Source organism: Stylophora pistillata, chromosome 3, assembly GCF_964205215.1.
Source record: "Stylophora pistillata chromosome 3, jaStyPist1.2, whole genome shotgun sequence".
Lineage (NCBI taxonomy): Eukaryota > Metazoa > Cnidaria > Anthozoa > Scleractinia > Pocilloporidae > Stylophora > Stylophora pistillata.
The window spans coordinates 40,577,334-40,604,786 of record NC_142521.1 but is presented as its reverse complement, the minus strand read 5'-3'; the positions used below and the strand labels follow the sequence as shown (position 1 = coordinate 40,604,786).

The 27,453-nt window shown below is 39.5% G+C and overlaps 1 protein-coding gene across 2 annotated transcripts; it reads left to right on the top strand.

Annotated features, from left to right (window-relative positions):
* The first annotated feature begins 281 nt into the window (after positions 1–281).
* On the top strand, positions 282–26,222 carry LOC111344898 (uncharacterized). Of its 2 annotated transcripts, XM_088753614.1 has the most exons (27): positions 282–615; positions 2,043–2,299; positions 2,850–2,993; positions 7,796–7,940; positions 8,704–8,902; positions 9,296–9,485; positions 9,659–9,826; positions 10,379–10,597; positions 11,921–12,050; positions 12,387–12,582; positions 13,803–13,989; positions 14,312–14,527; positions 14,830–14,959; positions 15,279–15,474; positions 16,189–16,360; positions 16,699–16,914; positions 17,217–17,346; positions 17,666–17,861; positions 18,576–18,747; positions 19,086–19,301; positions 20,287–20,505; positions 21,519–21,737; positions 22,881–23,099; positions 23,808–24,026; positions 24,346–24,564; positions 25,019–25,169; positions 25,693–26,222. In XM_088753614.1, exons 1-27 carry the CDS (start codon positions 515–517, stop codon positions 25,787–25,789), a joined length of 4,923 nt encoding a protein of 1,640 aa, XP_088609740.1. In that variant the 5' UTR covers positions 282–514; the 3' UTR covers positions 25,790–26,222. The 2 variants fall into 2 exon arrangements, with proteins under 2 accessions (XP_088609740.1, XP_088609741.1); XM_088753615.1 differs by lacking the exons at positions 14,312–14,527; positions 14,830–14,959; positions 15,279–15,474; positions 16,189–16,360.
* The last annotated feature ends 1,231 nt before the right edge of the window (positions 26,223–27,453 follow it).

Genomic DNA, 27,453 nt, shown 5'->3' with positions numbered 1-27,453 from the left:
GAAATTGTGCTGGTGTATTTGTCCTTGAACGTGATCTGTTCCTTGGGGCTCATACAAGATACTTGACTAACTTACTCGCGAACTGTTTTCAACAATGCTCCAAGTAGCAAGATGTCTTCGAGGTTGTAGTACATAAGTTTCGTCTATCTCGAATACTCGCAAAGCATGTGTAAGAACGCTGCGCCGTTGCAAAGAAAAGAAACGCAATTACTAAGCAGAAAAAAGTTCAACTTCACAAAATGGAACAAACCGGCTCCTTGAATTTGAATTCGAAACAAAAAGTTGATGACTAACATATCATTTACCTTAGTTTCATTTCAATCAGTAATTTTCATTGAAAAGCTTAACTTGGGAGCGTCTTTACAGCGAATGATTAATTAGTTGCGCGTGTAGTGATTAGAATTCAATTATATATTTAATTACCTTTGTTGCGTCAATAGCAATCATGGACTCATCGAAAAACACATGAAATTTTTTCAAATGTTGTTTTCTTTACTATTTTTGCAAAAGTAGGATGAACGAGCTAGGGATCAGTCGTTTTCTTCTGTTGATCGGCTTTTTGACCTTCACGAGTGTTATCGCTTCGGATGTCACATTGAGGTTTATGGACATAAGGTGGGTTTATTCTGAGTTCACGAAATTGACACAAGTATCAACTGTTTATCTATCATTTCTTAAAAATATATTTCGGAGGGCTTGCAATTCTCTGACAGCTGTTGCAAAGAGTTCAAATTGAAAATTCACTGCAAAATGGCTGAAGAGCTTTGGCATAGTGCTTGCTGGTACTTCTGTGAAAAAAAAAATAGACATAGCACTTTGAGTACTTCGGCGAAAAATAAGAAAAGAAAATTCAAAGAGTCAGAAGGACCAACTGACACAAGAGACAGTGGAAAACAACAACAACAACAGAAAAACACGGTAACGTGTTGAGCAAACGCTACAAGTTTTCCAAACCTTTAGGCTCCCTTAACTCTATCTTCCTTAATCGCGTTGGCTATTCATTTGTACGAGCTCTTTCCGCGAAAACTTCGGGGTTTGATATTTAGTTTCTCTTTTTCCAAAATTTCACAAAAAAGACTCACCAGATATAACGTAAACTCAGTGAAAACAAAAAACTTATGTCTAATCTGCAGAAAAAGTGCAGACAATAATAATGGTAATAAAAGTAATGTTGACAATTTACAATTTAGCCGGGATATTTACTGAGTCGCGAAGTGGCGAGGTAAATATCTGTCACTTTCACCGACTCTGAGGTGCGTAATTGTATTAATATACCGCACAGAACCCAGAACCCCAATCCCCCCTCTTAAAAAAAATTGATATCTTTCATTTGACTCAGATGTGGTCGGAAATTAATTGTTGAAGACCGATTTTGTCTCTTCGGCTGCTCGGAGGTGAATAGTGCTCGTTAATCACTTCCGAACCAGCCAATCAGTGCGCGCGAAAAGAGCTATCTACCTGTGCCGTATACACTAATTATCATTATTATTATTGTCATTATTTAAATCCAGTAGATCATTGGACAATGCAAGTCGGAAGCGGTTTTGATTGGTTGAGCCTTACTGGTTTATGAGCCATTAGATCATGCCATTCGTTCTATATTGGGCATTGGCGGATCCAGGAATTTTTGATTGGGAGGGTCCAAACTTTGGTTCAGAAAGGACTGTTGGACTCTTTTGAGGCAGATTACTTCTCTCCCACATCCCCCACACCCCCTCTAACCAGTCGCGGTTGCACGTTATAATGCCTTGGCCGCTTACCGTTTACTTGGATTCATTAAAAAAATCAGCCAGTTAAAAAGTGATACACGATCCTGTCGATGTAAGAATTTCAGTCTCAAAGTTGTAAGCGTCAGGTCTGATAGGGGGGGTCCGGACCCCCAGACCCTCCCTCTGGATCCGCCCACTGGTTGGGTTATTATGATCACCTGGTTGACAAAGTTTTCCAGCATCATTCATATCCGGCATGCTATCGCCGAATAATTGCGAAAGTTTATTTCAGACAAATCTTTCGGTGGCATTTATTTTCACTTATCCTTGCAGGAAGGAACGAGCTCATAAGATTCAAAGAGTTTTACTACCTGAAATTAAGCCCACTATAACATTCAAGTGCGAAAAGCCTTTGCCAAAAGTCTTTACTGGTGAAGTAAATGTCTACGCCGTCAGCTCGGCCTCAATGGATTTTTGCAGAGCTATCTGGGGAAAATCGTCTGGGCTACTAACGTGTGGTTCGAATCAAGCAAAAAGTTTCAATACTTCGAAATTTCTGAAAAAGGATATCGAAAGTTATCACATTATTGGTAGGTATAAAATATAACAAATGAACTATAATTGTTTTAACTTTAGAAGTTATTTATCCAAATGTTGTTTTTTGCATGTCACACAATCACTTTGTCATCATCTGATTTCATGTTCTCGCGTCAGCCTTTTCTGATTAATTATTTTTTTTCCGCTAATCTTTTCATTCGCCCAATAAAGGTTCTGTTAATTTAGTTAAATAAGAAATTAACAGAGCTTTTCAAAGGTGTCAAAAGCCGTTTTACGCTCTCTTTGCAAAAGTAAATGGCGATTAATTCGATCCGACACACACACGACTGGTAACAGTGAAACTTAGAAGAAACGTCGAGACAGGATGATGCGAGTACAGATGAAATAACAGACACATAGACGGCAACGACGTAAGCATGTGTTGCTTGCCATTTCTCGCGGTAGTGTGCTTCGCTTTGAAAATTGTCTGCTTAATTTTTGCCAGTCACACAACCTCTCAAATCGACGTGGACAGCAAAAGAAAGTCGTGTTTCTCTATGTTTCAGTATTGTGCAGCACTGAAGAATTCATTTATATTTACAGGCATACCGCGTAAAAGAAAAGGGCCCCACTTTCGCCTCGGGATTTATCGAAATTGCAATTTGCATATAAATTATGCAGCCCAGCTTTATCTTCATTTCTGCGATCCAACTATCAGGTCAAATGGTATTGAGTGCGTCAAGGAAGGTACGTATAACCATCTGTTACATCTTTTATTTATTTATTTTGGCCTTTTTTTCCCCAACGTATCCATAGTTCAATGTATGGCGAGGTGACCTCCAGAAACCACTAGGATTGTAATTTGGATATATCAACAAAGTTGAAATGGTAAATTGGCCACCGTAATGATTACAAAAGCTGACGTTTCGAGCGTTAGCCCTTCGTCGGAGCGAATAGAGGAATTGTGGGTTGTGTGTGCTCTTAAAGGCAGAAACTGGAGCTACCTTATTGGTGGGAACATGGCAACGAGAAAAATAAGAATAAATTAGTGGAATGAAAAGCGTTCGTTGATCCCTGTGGGATTTAGACTGCCGGTTTGAAAGATGAGGTGAAATATACCTGGGAAATTTCTGACAATTCTTTATCCTTTTTAGACATCAAAGTTTCAATTGAAGGTAACGGTTTATGCACTAGTGTCTATTACAAACCTACAGACTCGCCTAATTACTTGTTATATTCGTCTTCGCATCCATTTCACGTTAAGAATTCCATTCCTTTTTCTCAGTTTCTAAGACATCGTCGTTTATGTAGTGATGACTCTGATTTCCACCACAAATCAGAGTCGATGTGCCAGTTTTTCGAAAAAACGTGGTTACCCTGTTTCTGTCGTTCAAGCGGGTTACCACCGCGCCCAACTTATTGATCGACATTCAGCACTACAAACGTCGCATAAGGAAGATTCCGACCTCATTCCATTCACTCTCACGTTTCACCCTCACAACCACTCAGTTAAATCCATCATTCTTAAAAACTTTAAATTATTTCAAAACGATCCAGAGACAAGCACTATCTTTTCGCAGCCTCCGTTCATTTCATTCAAACGCGACAAAAACATAGGCAATTTTTGGGTCAGAAGTTCTTTTCAGACTAATGACCAACCAGGCACTATTAAATGCGCTCGTGTACGATGCAAAACGTGTCCTTTTATTCACAACACTGATAAAATATCGGGACCTAAACGATCCATTAAAAAGATCACCGATCACTTCACGTGCACCTCCGCCAATGTAACCCTGTTTCAAAAAAGACGTAGAAAAAAAATCCAAATTTTGAAAAAAAAGACTACTAGTCTCTGCGGAGTTCTATTGTTATCGCTATTGTTTTAATTGAACAAAGACTAAATGCATAATTAATGTATGGGGTTATATGGTACTCTTGCCCTAGTCGCTAGACATTTTAATTTACCTAATCATTCTAAGCAACACATGGTAATCTACGTATGATGCACGATCCTCGCAGAAGATAGCGCTATTTATGCAACAGCGAAAATCAGACCTGAAAAAAATCAGGCCTGTACGGGACTCGAACCACAGACCTCTGCGATACTATTGCAGCGCTCTACCAATTGAGCTAACAAGCCAACTGGGAGCAGGCAGTTAAGTTGATTCATAATAAACCCGTGAAAGTGATAAATGAGATGCAATGAATAAATGAAGTTCATATATTTGAACTGCGGTATTAGATACGCATGATGCACGATCCTCGCAGTAGATAGCGCTATTTATGCAATAGCGAAAATCAGACCTAAAAAATCAGGCCTGTACGGGACTCGAACCACGGACCTCTGCGATACTAGTGCAGCGCTCTACCAATTGAGCTAACAAGCCAACTGGGAGCAGGCCGTTAAGTTGATTCGTAATAAACCCGTGAAAGTGATAAATGAAATGCAATGATTATATGAAGTCCCGTACAGGCCTGATTTTTTTCAGGTCTGATTTTCGCTATTGCATAAATAGCGCTATCTACTGCGAGGATCGTGCATCATACGTATCTAATACCGCAGTTCAAATATATGAACTTCATATATTCATTGCATCTCATTTATCACTTTCACGGGTTTATTACGAATCAACTTAACGGCCTGCTCCCAGTTGGCTTGTTAGCTCAATTGGTAGAGCGCTGCACTAGTTTCGCAGAGGTCAGTGGTTCGAGTCCCGAACAGGCCTGATTTTTTCACGTCTGATTTTCGCTATTTCATAAATAGCGCTATCTACTACGAGGATCGTGCATCATACGTATCTAATACCGCAGTTCAAATATATGAACTTCATATATTCATTGCATCTCACATGGTAATCTGCGGTCTTTCCTTACACTTAGGTAGCACGGAAAGCCGTAAAAATCTTGAACAAAAGCTCATCTTTCAAACCGGCAGTCTAAATCCCACAGGAATCAACGAACGCTTTTCATTCCACTAATTTATTCTTTTTTTTCTCGTTGCCATGTTCCCACCAATAACGTAGCTCCATTTTCTACCTTTAAAAGCACACACAACCCACAATTCCTCTATTCGCTCCGACGAAGGGCTAACGCTCGAAACGTCAGCTTTTGTAATCGTTACGGTGGCCAATTTACAATTTCAACTTTGTTGATATATCCAAATTATTTCGTTACTCCCACCGACGCAGCCCCAAACAGTTTCTTTCGAAATTAGCAGCCTTTGCAGTAAATGGCTTGAACCCGGGGGTAACATGTGAAGGTGTAGTCTGATCGTCCGGGTGAGTGTAGTCCTGAGAAGGACTGTTGTCGGTGGTAGTGACTGACGTTTCGACAACCTGTGCGGAAGTCATCATCAGAGTCAAGTGAATGATTGTTGTCAGTAGAATGTTCTTATTCCAGTTCGTGTGAAATGATCGGTTGGTTTTGCCGTGATGTTATTGGCTGTAAGACTCAAGTGACGTAAGTCGGTCGTGATTGGTCTGTTTCGATCTGTCGGTAAAGTTAGGTCGTTCTTTTTCGGTCGTTTGTGATGTTTATGTCGTGAATGAGTCGTTTGTATGGAGTGGCTAGTTGTTGACATCTGTTTAGGGGAGTCTGTTCTAAGTTAGTAAACCAGCTTTCCAGAGTCAGTCGTTGAAAATAATCAGTGCTGTAGGTTAGGCATTGCGCAGAGTCCCAGTCAATGTTGTGGTTGGTAAGTCGATGGTGTTCAGCAATGTGATTGCTGACATCACCTTTCCTCGTCGCCCGTCTGTGTTCAGTCAGTCTTGTTGTGAGGTTTCTGCCAGTCTCACCGATGCAGGAGGCTTGGCAGTCGCAACAATTGATCTTATAAATCGTTCCCTGTCTGTTCCTCGGTTCGTCTTTGTCTTTAACGTTGGTTAGTAACTGACGTAGTGTGGTGATGGGTTTGTGGGCGACGCGGATATTGAACACAGACGGGCGACGAGGAAAGGTGATGTCAGCAATCACATTGCTGAACACCATCGACTTACCAACCACAACATTGACTGGGACTCTGCGCAATGCCTAACCTACAGCACTGACTATTTTCAACGACTAACTCTGGAAAGCTGGTTTACTAACTTAGAACAGACTCCCCTAAACAGATGTCAACAACTAGCCGCTCTATACAAACGACTCATTCACGACATAAACATCACAAACGACCGAAAAAGAACGACCTAACTTTACCGACAGATCGAAACAGACCAATCACGACCGACTTACGTCACTTGAGTCATACAGCCAATAACATCACGGCAAAACCAACCGATCATTTCACGCGAACTGGAATAAGAACATTCTACTGACAACAATCATTCACTTGACTCTGATGATGACTTCCGCACAGGTTGTCGAAACGTCAGTCACTACCACCGACAACAGTCCTTCTCAGGACTACACTCACCCGGACGATCAGACTACACCTTCACTTATCAGCCTTTATTCACTAGGATTGTAGTTAAGGCCACCCTGTACGTAAGATAAGGTTTACATAGATGGCTTTGCAAATGTAGTCTTTATTTTTTGCTGAAAATCTAGCAGTTTAAAGTTGGGAAAACTTGATAGAGTAGTGATTGTCATAAGAAGGCAATTCCAAATTTTCGGACCTCGGAAAAGAATTGCGAAGTTTTTCAGATTAGTTTAGATTAGTGCATACCCCCCTGGGATCGTGCGTCGAAGGGCCCTTTACTTTCCGTGTAGTATAACGTGTGTGAAGCGCAGTAATGACCAACAGTTTGCAAGTACTCGATTATATCACATGACCAGTATGGCATCGCACGCTTCTAATGCAAAAAATTTGAGAAAATTTCCAGATCAGAAACATATCTCCGTGTGAAGCTTGTGCGTGATTGCACAAGCAGAGCTGAAAGGTCGTCGGACCCTGCGTGCAGTTCTGCGAAATATGTGCTAAAAACAAATAGTTGCTGTAACAGCTCTTATGTTTTCTTTAAAATGATTCCGACACCAGTTCTACCATCCGAATATTAAATATTATCAACTTAACGGCCTGCTCCCAGTTGGCTTGTTAGCTCAATTGGTAGAGCGCTGCACTAGTATCGCAGAGGTCAGTGGTTCGAGTTCCGTACAAGCCTGATTTTTTTTCAGGTCTGATTTTCGCTATTGCTCAAATAGCGCTATCTACTGCGAGGATCGTGCATCATACGTATCTAATACCGCAGTTCAAAATATATGAACTTCATATATCCATTGTAACCAAATATTATCAATAGCTCTGAAAATATGCGCGAATCACTTGCAACCAGCTTGTAATCGTTTCTGGATGGGTAAAATACATGGAGAAGGATCATATGAAGGCCAATATCGACTGAGTTAGATAGGGCTGGACGGGAAAATATGTGGTTCAAGGCTGTGACCCACAAACTGACCTTAGTGAGCTCTGTACGTCATGACCGCCAGCCAAATATTTTCACGTCCAACTCTCTCCATGGCCACCTCAGTCAGTAGGTGTTAACCATTACGATGTATGTCGCGGAACATTGTGTAACAACTGAGTTCGTGTTCATTTATCCATTCGCTATCAGCTTGTCCAATATCATTAAGAGACAATCGTTATACGCCAAGCGGTTTGATTATGAAAGCAACATCCGAACTGGACAAGAAACACACCGCCATAGATGGATGGCTCACTGATCTTGCTTCCCTTAGATCACTCCAAACACCTAACAGGTAGAGAATCATTTGATAGATAACTGGTTCCTTGAAAACTGATTTGGCTTTCTTTCAACCTAATCTTAACCCTAAGCGTTAATTTCCAAATCAAAGAATACTGCTAAACGCTTTGAAATCTGAATGTAGATTTCAAGATAAGAAAGTAATTTGTCACTCTAGATCACTTGAAACGCTTTCTTAATTACATCCCTTTCCTTTTTTTTCTTTCTCATATAAGGCTCGTTAAACAGGATAGATCTAAATTTTTCATTATTCTTAACGGTACAGCCTACTGTCCACAGTAATCTGGACAGAGAGGGAGCTTTCCGAAAAAGTTGACGTCCTTGTAGACCGTGATTTTTGGTGAAGCACTCGCTCAGTAACTTCCTTGTTGCTGTTAGCCTGGATTTTTTATGGGCTTTCGGCTGTGACCAAGGCTCCTCGTTTTGCGGAATATATAACTGAACATGTGCATGCCCAAATATGCAGTGAACGGCCAGTGAAGATTTAAGTGCCAATGGGACCAGCTGTACTAACATAACGGTCAAACGAGTATGCGCAAGTGGATTAACTTTAGCCAACCGCGCTTAATGGGATTTATACCGTAACTTACTGGCCTGGTAGGCTTTTCATAACTCTGAGGAGAAACCTTGGTTCTGACAGCCTGAAGGGACGCCTCCCGAATATTACAAAGTTTGAACATACGCAGATATTGCCCGCTGTTTTGGGTGGGTAAGCCCTGTACGCAATAAGTTACCGATTGTTATTGCTTGATCGACAGTTCCTGGTGTGCCGCACCAAGTTTTGATCTGAGAGCACAATATCTACAAATGGATTTCGGTACAGATTACTTCATATCAGCGATTTCTACCCAAGGAGCAGTTACAGAAAAGAGTTGGGTCAGCAGTTATCTTGTCCATTACTACACCTACCACAACCCTCCTTTTAGGCCAGTCACTGATAAAAATGGACAGATCAAGGTAGTTCTCGTGAAAAATATTTTATTAAACTAGTTAAAGTCAATCATGGACATCTGCTTCTATCTTGGTTTGAGAGAAGGTAGGCGTTAAGACGCGTGGTCAACATTATTTTGTCCTGTTCAGTCGGAAATAGAGGAAGTATCGCCATATGAATGTTTTATTAACACTATGTAACACCATGTAACATTTATAAACATAATATTGGTAAATTGATTTATTTTCCATCTCTCTCTAACAAAACTAATGATAACTCACTGAAGGTAAAATCTTTAAGATATTTCTTGCTGGGTCAGGGTTAGGGTTACCAGAGGGATTCAAAGCTGGAGAAAAAGCCATTTATTTGCACTTCAGATCATTAGTTTCCACCGGCTCCCAGCTGATGCTCTTTTTCAGGAGTTTAAAGGAAATACGGACCAGTCCTCTCTCGTCCAGCACTGGCTGATGCCTCATATATTTGGAACAATGGTTCGTTTCTATCCTACCTCGTATGTTGGTCGGCTGTGCATGAGTGTCGAGGTTCATGGATGTCACTTTACGGACTTAGCATGGAACTTCATGACCCACGAGCGATACCAGCAAGAATGTAAGATTTACTATAACTTTGAAGTTAAAAGTGTATTAGTGAAAAACTGTCAATGTTTCCCCCCGCCCCTCCCTCCTCCCCCCCCCCCCCCATCATTTCGTGTCTCAGTAAAGCTTAATTTAGCAAAGTTTAACTGACCATGAATGAAAATATAACTTGTCAACTCTTTGTAGATCCCATAAAATGTGATCTACCCAAACTGCCTGGTACTTGCAAGGCTTCGATTCGCAAGTGGTTTTATAACAATAAAACTAGACAATGTGAGCCGTTTATTTACGGAGGATGCAATGGGAACCTCAACAACTTTCCGACTGAAGATAAATGCCGAGAAAAATGTCCAGGTAAATAGCATGCGAGGCAGGGAAATGCATTTGGGGCAATTAACTAGAACTAGTCGGTATCATAAATTAAGAAGTTCGACGGATTTATCGATCGCACGAGGATTAGAACTTCAGAGCTTCTAAACACTTGATCGCAGTGGACATACCACGAGTTTTTGAATAATGATACTATTTAATCTATTGAATACAATCGATAATCGAATCTGATATTGCTACTGTACTTTATTTTGTAAGGGTTCAGGTTCAGGAGAAGAAAAAGTTGATATTTGTGCAACAGTTGTATCACCTACACAAAATATAAAGTTACATTATAGGCGGAATGTCTTCAATAAGAGGATTGAGTCTAGATGGGTTTTACTCTCTAAAGCTGAGATTTAGTGTCCGTTGTCCATATCAGAAATCTCTGGCTTCATAGAGATTTTTTTTGCATGACATATGTTAAAATTCTTTGGAACACAAGAAACTAGCGGTGATGGATAAGCATCCGTAAAACAAGAGTATCCGTAAGGTGAAGTTCGTTCGTGCATTTTTCATACCTCTCTATATTTCTAGTATTTGAAGAATGCAAGAAAAGGTGTTCAGCTCCATACTCACACTGTCTGAAGAACAACAGAAGCGAAGAGAAATGCGAATGTATTCAGGAATGTCCTAAAGTAATGAAACAAGTTTGTGGCTCGGACGGAGTGACGTACTTCAACGAATGCCTTTTCAAGAAAGCAGCCTGTGAAAAGAAAACTGTTTTGAGTATTATAGGAAAAGGATCTTGCACAGGTATTTGTTATTTATTAAAAAATGTAAGCGCGGCACACTCGAAATTTTAGAAAGAGGCGGCTTGCACCAAACGCGAACGACAATACAACCTGAATTTCATTCCTTTCCATATTTAAAGAAATTCCATGGTAAATCCAAAATGACGTTTATTTAAGAAAACGAAGATTTAATAAAATAAAAAGCTTACATTCATACCTTGAAGTAAGGTTTAATGCTTCTTCCAAGAGAGAAGAGAAGAAGGGAAACCCAGGGAGTGAGGCATTATTTCATGGCCTTCATACTTTGAAGACCACTAACCTCCCTGTGTTTCGGTAACCATGACAAACGACAAATGTTGTGTAGCCTTTGGAGCTGTTGGTAACCTGTGCAGCTGGCGGTAGCCTATGTCGCTGCAGCGCTTCTTTTACTCTTTCAATTTCTCTTTCTTAATTGTTTCACTAATCTGTTGTTATTCCACTCGCGGCCCCTCCTGTACATTATAAAACATCCAGCTACATGCGCACAATTTGAATTCCCACCCTTCTGGTCACAAATTTTTCGTTAAAGGGAACCTCGGCTATAAAAGACTTTTGCCCAAAATTTTAAATTACCTTTGTCTGAATCGGTTTTTCCAGTTAAAAGTCACGGATTTTCTTTTTTATTCGAATGCTTTGTCTTCGATTTGTCGGTGTTTTTGCTTTCAAATTTCCCGCTGGGCGCCATTTTTTTATCGCAAAGTTTGCTGGAAGATCATGACGTCAGTGCGTTGTCGACTTTCAACATGGCGTCCCGAACTGTAGGCAAGGAAGGATAAAGTACTCGACATGCCGCACTGTTGCGCTTATGGATGCAACAAAAAACAGAAGGGAATAGGAAAGGTTGAAAAAAAAAGTCACATTTCGTCTGATTCCCGGCTAGTTGCCATTGGCCGTCCGATTGAAAATTTACCCAAGTGTCCTTACCTTTGCTCGGATCATTTTGATCTCAGTTGTTTTGACGAAACTGTAGCTCTACATAATCAGAATACCCTGCCACTCATTTACATGTCATTGAATAATTATAGCCTCTATTGTGTTATCTTCGTTCTTCACAATAGAGGCTATTCTCGTTCAATGACATGTAAATGAGTGGCAGGGTATTCTGCAGTTCTCCTGAGGTACAAAGTAAGTTTTGACACCAAAAACTGTTTTTCAGCTGAGGTTTCCTTTAAAAAGACTTCAGAAATATGTATGCCCCTAAACTCCATCTGAGATAGGATACCCTGTTTGAACAATTCTTTCCTCCTACCTGAGGTCCCCTTACACGGCATAACTACTGAGTTCGACCTTATTCATTGCTCATTAGCTTGCATGTCACCACTGGGATTGGGAAATGGACAAATACGAGATAAGCAGATCTCTGCATCATCAGAACTCGACAAGCACCACGCTGCTAAACAAGGAAGGGCATCCCTGATCAGCTTTCCTCAAGAAAGGTTAAGGATAAAATAATGACATAGTCTTAGGGTTGTTCCCCTTTGAGGCCATTAAGATTTTTCGTAATATACCATGTATATGTTACATAAAAAAATGGAGACTTCACAGGATAATTGATATTTTCGTTTGAGAGGGTTCGAGTTTTTCGGATCAAGTGAGGGTTCAAGCTAACGAAGATAAATGTAAATGGTAACAGTAAATGTGTAAGGGTAATCCACGAGATATTAATTTTGGTTCGAATTAACGCTAGACTTGGTTTATAATCGAGGATCAAAAGTGTTTTGCAGCGAATCAAATATCATGGATGGTAATAATTGTTGCTGTCGTGATTTCAGCTCTTGGTGCAGTGCTCCAACTCTTGACATGGGAACACAATATCTACAAGTGGATTTGCTCTCAGTTCATATTCTGTCAGGGTTTTCTACCCAAGGCGCTGTCACAGAAAAGTTTTGGGTCAGCAGATATCTTGTTCGTTACAGCTTGAATGGTACTGACTGGATATTAATCGAGGACGATAAAGGAAGAGACAAGGTGACTCTTAGAGAATTTTACGTTCAACTAACTAACAGTCAACCCATCACGTTTATGCGGTAATTTACTCATATATCTAAATTAAGGGGAATATTGGACATCACGTGACTAAGGTATTTGACACCCTCAGGAAACAGCTACGACGAGTCTGCGACTACGTGACCTATGGTTAGGGTTGGGATTGCAGAAATCATGTTAGTTCCATTGACCTTTTTTCCAGTTTCTTGGGTTAGGGTTAGATTTGTGTTAGGGTTAGGGTTTGAGCATCCATAAGTCACGTGACCAGCATTTTCATTGCACTCCAGAACCCTGGGGCGGCTAGCCACACGGCACTGGTCTTGCTGAGCCCAAAAAATTTTGCACTAACCTGATAACTTAAAAAGTGACCACCCCCCTTACCTACACTTTGTGCTCTGATTCCAAATTGAGCCCTGCAAGGCTTTTGACAACTGCCCTCCCCCTCTAAGTCCTTATCCTTTACTGTAATCAGTACACAAAACTTTCTAGTCTTACTAGTACCAAAACTAGTTAACAGCTCGCATAGTTGGTGACATAAAAATAGCAATATAGTGACAAAAGGAAGTTTTTATTAAGTACAATTACCCCGGTGATGATAGAAATGCAGATGCTATGATTGGTCGCCGAGTTACGTCCTATCTCGCTCTAATAACGTCGCGCGTAGCGATTATAGCAGGGGCTCTAAATTTCAAAATGGCTACCTCGGGCTGCCTCTTTGTTTAATAATATTTAGCGCGCCTTCAGTGAATAATTGTTAAATAGTGATAAGCATGTGAAATGTTATTGTTGAATCGATGTGCACACATGTTTTCATGTGAGTGCATCTCTCAAAAGCAAAGTCTAAATACCTCTTTACCAAAAAAAGTCACAACTTCTGCTTAGGCTTGGATTGAATGGAAAACTGTTTGCTAGAGTCCTTGGGTTGATCTTTAGTTAAACAGTAGTAGGTGAATGTGTGCCACGTTATCTCTGCAGTAACGGCTCTGATGTAATAGTTTTTTTCCTGAATTTTTTAAGCTTTCTTATCACGGGAAAAACAAAAAGTGTTGGTTTATACAAAGATATTTAACTGACCCCGAAGAGTTAATTGACAGTGAATTAAAATCCTCAATAAGATAGAAATGTTATGATGGAGAAAAACCCGTTGTTTTAAACATTAGATCAGCAATGTGCAACAGTGACCAACTGAGGTTCTTTTTCAGATTTACAAGGAATTTAAAGGGAATAGGAACCAGTCCTCTATCGTCCATCACTGGCTGAAGCCTCGCCTCAATGCACGTTTCGTTCGTTTCTCTCCTACCTCTTTTTTCGGTCAGCGGTGCATGCGTGTAGAGCTATACGGCTGCAAAGAGTCACACTTATATACGGAAAGCAAAAACTTAAAGGAAGGTAAGATTTCTTACAACCCCATCGGGATGAATAGTAAATGTTCTTGACAGATGTAAATGTTCTTGACAGATCAGGGAACGGAATCGGTGCCATAAACTTGAACATACTTTTTACTGACGGCGATAAAAATAATGTGGTTGCTGGAGCACTTTCCTCCCCTAAGTTGCAGCTGTATTTACCCTAAAAATGTTAGTAACGCGTGCTTTTTCAAAGATGGGAGGACTTTATATTTTTTACGTTAAGGACTAAAAGAGCCGAACGGATTAATTTAAATCAAAACAAGCTCTTGGGGTTCTCAGCTGTCACCTTTCGTTGTGTTTAGATTCAGGCTGCGACAAAAAGTGTGCTACACCGTTTTCTTTCTGTGTGAAGCACAAGGGAAACGAACAGAAATGCGAGTGCATTTGGGAATGTCCTAAAGTTGTGAAGCCAGTTTGTGCCTCGGATAATGTGACGTATAACAACGAGTGTCTGATGAAGAAAACAGCTTGCGAAAAGAACAGAGAAATAAAGATTGTGAAAAATGGGACCTGTGCAGGTATTTTTCATTTTTAAAAGGTTTGCTAGTAAAGTGTTTGTTGCAATATGTTTGAATTATCAGATTGACGACACAGCAAACGTATTGGTAATTAAAAGTGCTTTACCTCTGAATTCAATTAGTTTTCGTGAAACACCTAAAATAATTCCGCCCGTGAAATACGATGAAATGAAAGATCTTATAAGGCTTTGGGGCAGAAATCAAAGATCTTGCAAGATGTTATCTTTAATTGCTTTGCAATTATTTAGAAGTCCACTAACACTGCATAACAACTGAGTTCGACTTTATTCAATCCACATTAGCTTGTATGTCACCACTGGGATTGGGAAATGGACAAATACGAGATAAGCAGATCTCTGCATCATCAGAACTCGATAAGCACCACGCTGCTAAACAGGGAAGGATTTCCTTGATCAGCTCTCCTCAAGAAAGGTAAAGAATAAAATAATGACATAGTGTTAGGGCTGGTTCCCATCTAGGCCATAAACACTTTTCCTAATATACTGTAGTAAATGTTACGTAAAAAACGGAGAATTCACAAGATAATTGAGTTTTTGTTTGAGAGTTGGAGTTTTTCGGTTCAAGCAAGGGTTCAAGCTAACGAAGCTAAAATCATAATAAATCCATAAGACCAATCCGCGAGATATCAGTTTTGGTTCGAGTGAAAGCTGGACTTGATTAATCAGGATTCAAAAGCATTTTTCAACGAAGTAAATATGGAAAGTAATAGTTGTTGCCGTCATGATTTCAGCTCTTGGTGCAGTGCTCCAACTCTTGACATGGGAACACAATATCTACAAGTGGATTTGCTGTCAATTCATATTCTGTCAGGGTTTTCTACCCAAGGCGCCGTCACAGAAAAGTTTTGGGTCAGCGGATATCTTGTTCGTTACAGCTTGCATGGTACTGACTGGAAATTAATCGAGGGTTGCAAAGGAAAAGACAAGGTGACTCTTAGAGAATTTTACGCTCAACTAACTAACAGACAACCCATCACCTTTATGCCTTAATTTACTTATACATCCAAATTAAGAATAATTACCCCCGTGATGATAGAGATGCATGTGCTCTGATAGGTCGCCGAGTTACGTCATATCTCGCTAGAAATCACGTCGCGCGTGGTTATTATAGTAGGGGCTCTAAATTTCAAAATAGCTGCCTCTTTGTTTAATAACATTCACTTCGCCTTCGGCAAATAATTGTTAAATAGTCATAAGCGCATGAAATGTTATTGTTGAATCGATGTGCACACATGTTTTCATGTAAGTACATCCCTTACAAACAAAGCCTAAATGCCTCCTTACTTAAAAAAAATACAACATCTGCTCACCGGCTTGGACTGAATGGAAAATGTTTGCTAGAGTCTTGGGGTCGATCTTTAATCATACAGAGGCAGGTAAATGTGTACTAAGATGTCTCTTTAATAACGGCTCTGATATAACGACTTTCGCACGAAGTTGTTAAGCTTTCCTAGTAAGGGATAAACAGAAAGTGTTGGCGGATACAAAGATATTTAATTGACTACCAATAGATAACTGACTAATTAATTATAATCCTCAATAACACAGAAAAATTTAAGATTGAGAAACACCCATTTATTTAAAAATTAGATCAGCAATGTGCAACAGTGACCAACTGAAGTTCTTTTTCTGATTCATAAGAAATTTAAAGGGAATACAGAACAGTCTTCTATCGTCCATCACTGGCTGAAGCCTCGCCCCAATGCACGTTTCGTTCGTTTCTTTCCCACCTCTTTTTTCGGTCAGCGATGCATGCGTGTAGAGCTTTACGGCTGCAAAGAGTCATACACGGAACGCAAAAACTTAAAGGAAGGTAAGATCTCTTAAAATCCGTCGGGATGAATTGCCAACATAAGTTTATGACCGATCAGGGCCGGGTACGGAATGGGTGCCATAGACTTGAACATACTTTTGATGACGACAATAAAAATGATGTGGTTACTGGAGCACTTTTCTGCCCTAAGTTGCGGCTGTATTTACCCTAAAAAGGTCTGTAACACGTGGGTTTTCAAAGATGGGGAGAATTTGACCCAGTTTACGTTAAGGGCTAAAAAAAGGTCGGACGAATTTAAATCATAATAAGCTCTGGGGGTTCTCAGCTTTTCCAAGTCAGATACTTCCTAGAACACTGTCACCTTTCGTTGTGTTTAGATTCAGGCTGCGACAAAAAGTGTGCTGCACCGTTTTCTTTCTGTGTGAAGCACAAGGGAAACGAACAGAAATGCGAGTGCATTCGGGAATGTCCTAAAGTTGTGAAGCCAGTTTGTGCCTCGGATAATGTGACGTATAACAACGAGTGTCTGATGAAGAAAACAGCTTGCGAAAAGAACAGAGAAATAAAGATTGTGAAAAATGGGACCTGTGCAGGTATTTTTCATTTTTAAAAGGTTTGCTTGTAAAGTGTTTGTTGCAATACGTTTGAATTATCAGATTGACGACACAGCAAACGTATTGGTAATTAAAAGTGCTTTACCTCTGAATTCAATTAATTTTCGTGAAACACCTAAAATAATTCCGCCCGTGAAATACGATGAAATGAAAGATCTTATAAGGCTTTTGGGCAGAAATCAAAGATCTTGGAAGATGTTATCTTTAGTTGCTTTGCAATTATTTAGAAGTCCACTAACACTGCATAACAACTGAGTTCGACTTTATTCAATCCACATTAGCTTGTATGTCACCACTGGGACTGGGAAATGGACAAATACGAGATAAGCAGATCTCTGCATCATCAGAACTCGATAAGCACCACGCTGCTAAACAGGGGAGGGTTTCCCTGATCAGCTCTCCTCAAGAAAGGTAAAGAATAAAATAATGACATAGTGTTAGGGCTGGTTCCCATCTAGGCCATAAACACTTTTCCTAATATACTGTAGTAAATGTTATGTAAAAAACGGAGAATTCAAAGGATAATTGAGTTTTTGTTTGAGAGTTGGAGTTTTTCGGTTCAAGCAAGGGTTCAAGCTAACGAAGGTAAAATCATAATAAATCCATAAGACCAATCCGCGAGATATCAGTTTTGGTTCGAGTGAAAGCTGGACTTGATTAATCAGGATTCAAAAGCATTTTTGAACGAAGTAAATATGGAAAGTAATAGTTGTTGCCGTCATGATTTCAGCTCTTGGTGCAGTGCTCCAACGCTTGACATGGGAACACAATATCTACAAGTGGATTTGCTGTCAATTCATATTCTGTCAGGGTTTTCTACCCAAGGCGCCGTCACAGAAAAGTTTTGGGTCAGCGGATATCTTGTTCGTTACAGCTTGCATGGTACTGACTGGATATTAATCGAGGGTTGCAAAGGAAAAGACAAGGTGACTCTTAGAGAATTTTACGCTCAACTAACTAACAGACAACCCATCACCTTTATGCCTTAATTTACTTATACATCCAAATTAAGAATAATTACCCCCGTGATGATAGAGATGCATGTGCTCTGATAGGTCGCCGAGTTACGTCATATCTCGCTAGAAATCACGTCGCGCGTGGTTATTATAGTAGGGGCTCTAAATTTCAAAATAGCTGCCTCTTTGTTTAATAACATTCACTTCGCCTTCGGCAAATAATTGTTAAATAGTCATAAGCGCATGAAATGTTATTGTTGAATCGATGTGCACACATGTTTTCATGTAAGTACATCCCTTACAAACAAAGCCTAAATGCCTCCTTACTTAAAAAAAATACAACATCTGCTCACCGGCTTGGACTGAATGGAAAATGTTTGCTAGAGTCTTGGGGTCGATCTTTAATCATACAGTGGCAGGTAAATGTGTACTAAGATGTCTCTTTAATAACGGCTCTGATATAACGACTTTCGCACGAAGTTGTTAAGCTTTCCTAGTAAGGGATAAACAGAAAGTGTTGGCGGATACAAAGATATTTAATTGACTACCAATAGATAACTGACTAATTAATTATAATCCTCAATAACACAGAAAAATTTAAGATTGAGAAACACCCATTTATTTAAAAATTAGATCAGCAATGTGCAACAGTGACCAACTGAAGTTCTTTTTCTGATTCATAAGAAATTTAAAGGGAATACAGAACAGTCTTCTATCGTCCATCACTGGCTGAAGCCTCGCCCCAATGCACGTTTCGTTCGTTTCTTTCCCACCTCTTTTTTCGGTCAGCGGTGCATGCGTGTAGAGCTTTACGGCTGCAAAGAGTCATACACGGAACGCAAAAACTTAAAGGAAGGTAAGATCTCTTAAAATCCGTCGGGATGAATTGCTAACATAAGTTTTTGACAGATCAGGGCCGGGTGCGGAATGGGTGCCATAAACTTGAACATACTTTCTAATGACGACAATAAAAATGATGTGGTTACTGGAGCACTTTTCTGCCCTAAGTTGCGGCTGTATTTACCCTAAAAAGGTCTGTAACACGTGGGTTTTCAAAGATGGGGGGAATTTGACCCAGTTCACGTTAAGGACTAAAAAAGTCGGACGAATTTAAATCATAACAAGCTCTGGGGGTTCTCAGCTTTTCCAAGTTAGATACTTCCTAGAACACTGTCACCTTTCGTTGTGTTTTAGATTCAGGCTGCAAGAAAAAGTGTGCTGCACCGTTTTCTCTCTGTGTGAAGCACAAGGGAAACGAACAGAGATGCGAGTGTATTCAGGAATGTCCTACAGTTGTGAAGCAAGTTTGTGCCTCGGATGATGTGACGTATAACAACGAGTGTTTGCTGAAGAAAACAGCTTGCGAACAAAACAGAGAAATAAAGATTGTGAAAAATGGGTCTTGTACAGGTATTTTTCACTTTAAAAAGTTTGCTAGTAAAGTGTTTGTTGTAAAATGTTTGAATCATAAGATTGACGATACAGCAAACACATTAAGTGCCCTATCTCTGAATTCGCTTAATCTTGGGGAAACACCTTAAATACATCCACCCGTAAAATACGATGAAATAAAAGATCTCAAAAGGTTTTCAGGCGGAAATCAAAGATCTTAGAAAATGTTTTCTTTGGTTTCATTGCAATTATTTAGAGTCAGTGATCGACATTTTACTTTGTCCAAATAACAGCAGGTCTCTTTACGGGTTTTCTCACCACATGCTAGATTTTCAGTTATATTAAATTAGGTTAACATACATGTAATTCTTTTTATTTCACTGATGTGCTATAATTACAAAATGGCAAAATAAATAATAAAAAAAAGTAAACGGAAACGGAGAGAGTGTAATCGAAATTCCCATACATAGATGCATACACACAGATGAACAACATGAAAATTAACCAAGGCGATGTTCACAGTAATGATCAGCTTCCAGTTGGCTTGCTAGCTCAGTTGGTAGAGCACTGCACCGGTCTCGCAAAGGACATGAGTTCAAATCCAGTACAAGTCGGAATCTTGTAGGCCTTATTTTTCCTTACAGCTCAAGTAGTGTTTATTGCTGCGAAGATCGCTTTCATATTCTTCTTAAATCGCAGTTTACATCTACGATTTTCATATATTCACAGTCAGTAAAATGCACAACAGACGTTATTAGGGATTAACATCTAACTGTCGTTATGTTAATAAGGATCAAAATTCACAAATGAGAATGCGCCAAAACACCACTAGCACTCGAGAACGTTATTTGCTAGTTTTACTGATAGTGGTGCTTTGTCTTGGAACGAGAAAAATGAATTACAGCCAAGCATAAAGGGTATTAAGAATTAAAGAGAGTTCTTAGATATAATCAATCAATACAATTACAACTTTGTTCAATATACTACTTCTTCTGGTTTGTAGGATCAGGAGGCTGCCTTAAAAATTGTTCTGCTCCTTTTTCTCGTTGTGTGAAACACGAGGGAAACAAAGAGAAATGTGAATGCATCCAGGAGTGTCCTAAAGTAATGAAACAAGTCTGCGGTACGGATAATGTGACGTATAACAACGAGTGTTTGTTGAGGAAAACAGCTTGCGAAAGGAACAGAGAAATAACGATTGTGAAAAATGGGACCTGTGAAGGTATTTTTTCACTTACAAAAACTTTGCAAGTAAAGTGTTTGTTGCAACATGTCTGAATAATCAGATTGACAATACAGCAAACGCAATGGTAATTTAAAGTGCTTTACCTCTGAATTCACTTCATTTTCGTGAAACGCCTAAAATATAAATGCCCGTGAAACACGATAAAATGAAAGCTCTCAAAAGACCTTGGGGTGGAAAGAAAAGATCTTGGAAAATGTTATCTTTGGTTGCTTTGCAATTATTTAGAGTCAGTCATTAAAATCATGATTATTTTGTCCAAATAACAGCAGGTCTCTCTACGGGTTTTCTCACCACATGCTAGATTTTCAGTTATATTATATTAGATTAACGTACATGTAATTCTTTTTGTTTCACTGATGTGCTATAATTACAAAATGGCAAAATAAATAATAAAAAAAAGTAAACGAAAACGGAGAGAGCGCAATCAAAATTCCCAAACATAGATGCTTATAAACAGATGAACAACATGAAAATTAACCAAGGCGATCTTTGCAGTAATGACCAGCTCCCAGTTGGCTTGCTAGCTCAGTTGGTAGAGCACTGCACCGGTCTCGCAAAGGACATGAGTCCATTACAGTACAGGCCGGAATCCTTTAGGCCTTATTTTTCCTTACAGCTCAAGTAGTGTTTGTTGCTGCAAAGATCGCTTTCATATTCATTTCTTAAATCGCAGTTCACATCTACGATTTTCATATATTCACAGTCAGTAAAATGCACAACAGACGCCCAATAAAACAGAGCTATTAGGGATTAACATCTAACTGTCGTTATGTTAAGGATCAAAATTCACAGATAAGAATGCACCAAAACACAACTAGCACTCGTGACTGTTAATTGCTAGTTTTACTGATAGTGGTGCTTTGTCTTGGAACGAGAAAAATGAATTACAGCCAAGCATAAAGGGTATTAAGAATTAAAGAGAGTTCTTAGATATAATCAATCAATACAATTACAACTTTGTTCGATGTACTCCTTCTTCTGGTCTGTAGGATCAGGAGGCTGCCGTAAAAATTGTTCTGCTCCTTTTTCTCATTGTGTAAAACACGAGGGAAACAAAGAGAAATGTGAATGCATCCAGGAGTGTCCTAAAGTAATGAAACAAGTCTGCGGTACGGATAATGTGACGTATAACAACGAGTGTTTGTTGAAGAAAACAGCTTGCGAAAGGAACAGAGAAATAACGATTGTGAAAAATGGGACCTGTGAAGGTATTTTTCTCTTAAAAATGTTTGCAAGTAGAGTGTTTGTTGCAATATGTTTGAAAAACCAGATTGACGATACAGGAAACGCAATGGTAATTAGAAGTGCTTTGCCTCTGAATTCACTTTATTTTCGTGAAACGCCTAAAATATATCCGCCCGTGAAATACGATGAAATGAAGATCTCAAAAGGCTTTGAGGCGGAAATCAAAGATCTTGGAAAATGTTATCTTTGCTTGTATTGTAATTATTCAGAGTCAGTCATCGATTTATTACTTAATCCAAATAAAATCAATAGAGAGGAGCCTGTAGCTCGCATAAGCCTCTTGGTCTTTCTACGGGTTTTCTCGCCCCATGCTAAATTTTCAGCTTAATTATAGTAATGCATATGTAATTACTTTTATTCCTACTGAGGGGTTATGTCTATGGATGCTTACAAACAAATGCTCAACATGAATATTAATGGAGATCTTCGCAATAATGACCAGCTCCCAGTTGGCTTAACCGCAGTTCATTTTTTCACAGTCATTAAACAGGGGCGTAGCCAGGATTTTTCAAAGGGGGGGGGGGGTCACAGAGGCTACTCACCATTTACACCGCTGCTCTCCCGGGTGTATCAGCGGGTTCAGTCGTATTATCGAGGCATGAAGGCCCATATTAACTAAGTACAAGAGCCGTTGACGAAAATACTTTACAAAAAAAAAAAAAACAATTTAAAATGATGGGCTTTTCAACGAGGGCTTTTACGGCCAAGATATTGTCATGGTGTTTTCGCCACCTGAATATTGTAGGTTGTTTGCTCTAAAGAAAGCCTACCAAGGGGGGCTCACAGACACCCCAGGACGCCCCTGGCTACGCCCTTGTTAAATGCACAACAGTCGCTCAATAAAACAAAGCTATTTGGGTTTAACATCCAATTGTCTCATTGTTATCGAGGATCAAAATTCACAGATGAGAATGCACCAAAACACCATTAGCACTCGTGACCTTCTCTTGCTATTTTGACTGATAGTGGTTCTTTGTCTTGGAATGAGAAAATGAACGCAATTACAGCCAAGCATAAAGGGTATTAAGAATTAAAGAGAGTTATTAGATATAATCAATCGATACAATTACAACTTTGTTCGATGTACTCCTTCTTCTGGTTTGTAGGATCAGGAGGCTGCCGTAGAAATTGTTCTGCTCCTTTTTCTCGTTGTGTAAAACACGAGGGAAACAAAGAGAAATGCGACTGCATTCAGGAGTGTCCTAAAGTAATGAAACAAGTCTGTGGTACGGATAATGTGACGTATAACAACGAGTGCTTGTTGAAGAAAACAGCTTGCGAAAAGAACACAGAAATAAAGATTGAGAAAAACGGAATTTGTGCAGGTATTTTCATTCGATAAGTCTGCTAGTAAAGTGTTTGAAGGCTATGAAACAGAGCGCAAAGGATACTGGTCAAACATAGTTCTGATGCTCCAACATTGAAAAAACTGGAATTGGCATTATTAACTATGATATAATTTGCAGCATCGAGTGCATTAATATAGAAAAACTAATTAAAGGAACAGAAATTCAACAATGGGTTTTCCACGAGATGGTTCTTCTTATCCACTGACTATTTCAAGGTAATATTAGGTTTTGAAATGTTGGTTTTATCAGAGGGAGGAAAACCGGGGGACGGGAGAAAAACCCTCCAAGCAAGGACTAGAAGCGTTAACAAACTCAGTCCATACGTGACGCCAGATCCGGGAATCGAACCCCTGACCGCAATGGTGCGGGGCAAGCGCTCTCACCACTGCACCTGCCCAGCTTTCAACACATCCTATTGCACTAACATGGGTGTACAACACGTGTTTTGTGAAACAATTTACTGTCAATTATTTCTAATGGCTGCTCGTGATTTGAAGCTCTTGTCCATTCGAAATATCACAGCCTTTCCCACTAAATGTCTTTATCAAATAGGTTACTGTGGATCAGGTGCACCGACAAAACCATCCTGTTGGGCGGTGGAATTGAAAAATCCGTGAAGATATTTTTGGGATTTAAAGTTAAAATTTTCACAGAGCATTGAATCCATTCTGTTTTATTTTTTAGAAACAAGAGGCTGCAACATAAAGTGTCCTGCTCCATTTTCTCGCTGTGTGAAGGATGACGGAAACCGGGAGAAATGCGAATGCATTCGTGATTGTCCTAAGATAATAAAACATGTTTGCGGTTCAGATAACGTGACGTATGGTAACGAGTGTTTGTTGAAGAAAACAGCTTGCGAAGAGGAAAGAGAACTATCTGTGGTGAAAAAGGCGTCTTGCGCAGGTATCTTTTTTTTCAAAGTAGCTTTGTGCTTTGTCTGAATCAATAGACGCCGTTCTTGAACAAATGTGAACGGTAACTAATTTTCTTGCAATTTATGAAAACACGAGTAGCCTTCCTCTCACGTCAGATCGAAAAAAATTACATATTGTAAGTATTCTCAGTTGATTCGACAGGCAACTTGAAGATTCAACTGCTCACAAATCACGAGAACAGCTCATAATTTACTCGTTCCCTCTGAATACATGTCTCTAAGAGACAATCAATGTAGAGAACACACATCATTTGATTTCTCTATTTTTTTTTTGCTTCTTTCGCCAAGGCGCCTCTACAGTTTGTGACAGCGGACCCTGCCCACCGTATGCAACATGTGTTGAGTCAGACACTGAAAACAGATGCGCGTGTCCTGAGTGTTCCCATAGCGACACCAGAGAAGTTTGTGGATCGGATTATAGAAGCTACAAAAATTTGTGCGAACTCAAGAAGCATGCCTGCAAGAAAAACAAGCGCATCTCAATTGTCTCACGCGGTGAATGTGAGGGTAGGTAGTTTAATTAGGTGTCGTCATCCCAACGGCCAAAGAGAAGGAAGGGAAATACCTTTAAGAGTCAATCAGAACTCAAAATAAGACCAACCAAACTGTCAAAAGTGCGAGAAAAAGGCAAACGACCGAGTCGTGATGGTTCAGTTTTGCATCTGATTGGTTGAAAGAGTACAGTGGTACGAGTTTTCTGGACGATCACAGAGACAAATAAAGGAAAACCAAAGCAATTTATTTAATTGTTCTAACACGTAACTTTCTAACTTGTCTAAACTTAAAAGTTTCTGAACAAATTGTATTCCAAAACGTTTTCAGTAGCCATTTTCCAGTCCATTTGAACAGCTACTATTTCGCTGGAAAATATTCCCACAATTTTGAACTATCCAAACTGAACTATTTTGGGAAAGGGATAAATTTCTTCATCTCACCTTCCTTTTTTTTTTATTTTTTTCAGTACTATTCTATAAAGTTAATTCTCAGGAAAAGGCCGCTGAAGAAAAGAAGTTGTCTGGGACGATGAAGAAGATGTACATCTGTGGTATAGCTGTTGTGATCCTAGGAGTAGTGATCGCCTTTGCCATGTGCATGAGTCAACCACAGAACAGGTGAAGATCAACATCGATATTTCTGTGGGAAGGCTTGAAAATTTGGCTATCTGAAATTAATCAAAGAGGTCCCCAACCCGGTGTTTGCGCATTGCTTTCAAAGACCTATGCTTCTGAAACTTTATGAGTAGTACTCTTATCCTCACCGTTAAAAAAGCATGCATGAAAGCTCCTTTTTATCGCATGCTGAGATTCCCAAAAGCAGCCTAGCCGTGAAGAATTGTCGTCAAATATGTCAAAAATTTTATTACAGACGTCGCCATTTTTAAAGCAAGTCAATAACCTGCTGCACGTACATGTCTGGCAATGGTAGTACCCTTCCCCTCTCCCTCACCCCCCCCCCCAAGGAAATTACTATTCGAGCACAAAATGGTTTTACATGTAATAAATTGTTTCTAATTTGATTAGTCCCTCTATCGCCTGTTACAGCTAAGTTGAAAAATGGACAATCTTTCGTGTACGTATTTGTTTTGCTATACCCTCTGTACTGACCTGATGTATTCCTTTGTTGAACATTTTTTAGGAGCGTACAAGTTAACAAAAACAGGGACAAGAGCTCATTCAAAACTATTCATGATAAATACCAGATCGAGAATCTTACCACCAAAGAAAACTTGTAAACAAAAGAAAACTACTTCTCACTGAAAACTATTTCTTACTTAATGTAAAACTTACGGAAAACTTTTATCAGTATTTGTACTGTTCACGGGACGTTTATATTAGTTATTGAACTAATTATTGTTCTACTAAAAGAAATACTTTTACTACTTATTAAACTACGAAAGAAACACTTTTATCAGCTATTGTACTTCTAAAGGAACACTTTCGCCAGTTATTGCACTACTTACGAAATACCTTTAATCAGTTATTGTACGGTTCACGAAATACTTTATTGCTCATTGAACTTCTTACACAACACTTTGGTCAGCTACTGAACCATTAACGGAGAACTTTTCATGATCGGTAATTTTCCTAATCAACTTGTTATTGCAATACATGTCGATAAAATCTGATGAAAATCGAAACTGCTCAAATAAAACCAGCCTTAAGTATGCTTTCGTTTGTTGTGACCTACAATGACGTCAATCGCGACCATAACTCTTCCAGACAGCTTCGAAAACTTAATGCCCAAAAACTTCAAACTGTCTCTTCGTTGCATGCTAGTAGTGTTAATTTATAAAAACAAAAACATTATTCAAAAGGCACTGTAATAGATATAGTACTAAACGCACATACGAGGTTGATGCTGTAAAAAGATGAAATCGCTGAAATCACTACACAATTAACTAAACTAGCAAAAAAAAGATATCTTGTGGAAAGCACACATCGAAAAAGTCTCGCGCTAGCGTGCTACAGCGATAGTTTTTTTGCTGTGCCGAATATTAAGATTGTGGGACCAGGAAACGTCAATAAATGGTTATTATTGTTGCTTTTATGGCCCTTTGAGAAAAAAAGGATGTAACCATTCAGCTTTTTGAAACTACGACACTGATTCGAAAACAACTTCTACCTTAAGAACAGGTCGTTATTGATTGCGAGGGGGGGGGGTGAGAGGAATTTTTGTTGTGACAACGGAGTATCAACGTGATTCTTCCCCCCCCCCCAAATGGAATATTTCACGATCCCCCCACCTCTTCTCTCCCAGCCACCACAAAAAGCCATGACTATCTGCTTCCTTACCCACATACCGATAGATGTAAGTTTTAACATAGTGATGTTAAGCAGATTTCTGAATCTGCTTTTTGTCGTAAACAAGGCGGATTCAAAAGGTATGTTCTAGAACAACAGCAAATACCTAGGCGGTTAAACACAAAAATAAAAGATCTGTTAGGGTAGGTCAGAGAAACGAGTAGTAGTGAGTACATCACAAAATTTATTGCTGGCGTGGACGGTTGCAGGCGCAGGGTCGACTAGCGATGACCATGTGCCCCGTTTAAACGAAAAAAAAACACTGAATAGTCAAGCTCGGGCGAGGAGTCTGCTGATGAATTGGACGAAGAGACTATTCAAGAGTTAGCAGAGGGGAAAATCTAAGAGTCATTGCACGATGCTGTTCAAGAGTCGGTCTGAGAAGTAGGCTCCCAAGAGGTTGCCATTGAATAAGCGTTGGGGAACGAAGCAGTCACACTAAATTTAACACCTGTTGATACATGTATATATATATTTTTACTTATATTTTTGTTTTTGTAATGACGGTGTACCACCGTGTTTTTCGAACGTTCTCGCGGAAATGTCGCTCATTGACTCCAGAGAATTTGAAACATCCCGGCACTTTGTGGACATT

What these genes read in the sequence shown, in the direction of transcription:
- LOC111344898 (XM_088753614.1), top strand. Translation starts at nt 515, where the DNA reads ATGAACGAGCTAGGGATCAGTCGTTTTCTTCTGTTGATCGGCTTTTTG. An exon ending in AAGCAAAAACTTAAAGGAAG is followed by an intron (nt 13,990 to 14,311) that starts GTAAGATTTCTT and finishes CGTTGTGTTTAG; the next exon opens with ATTCAGGCTGCGACAAAAAG. An exon ending in GAAAAATGGGACCTGTGCAG is followed by an intron (nt 14,528 to 14,829) that starts GTATTTTTCATT and finishes AATCCACATTAG; the next exon opens with CTTGTATGTCACCACTGGGA.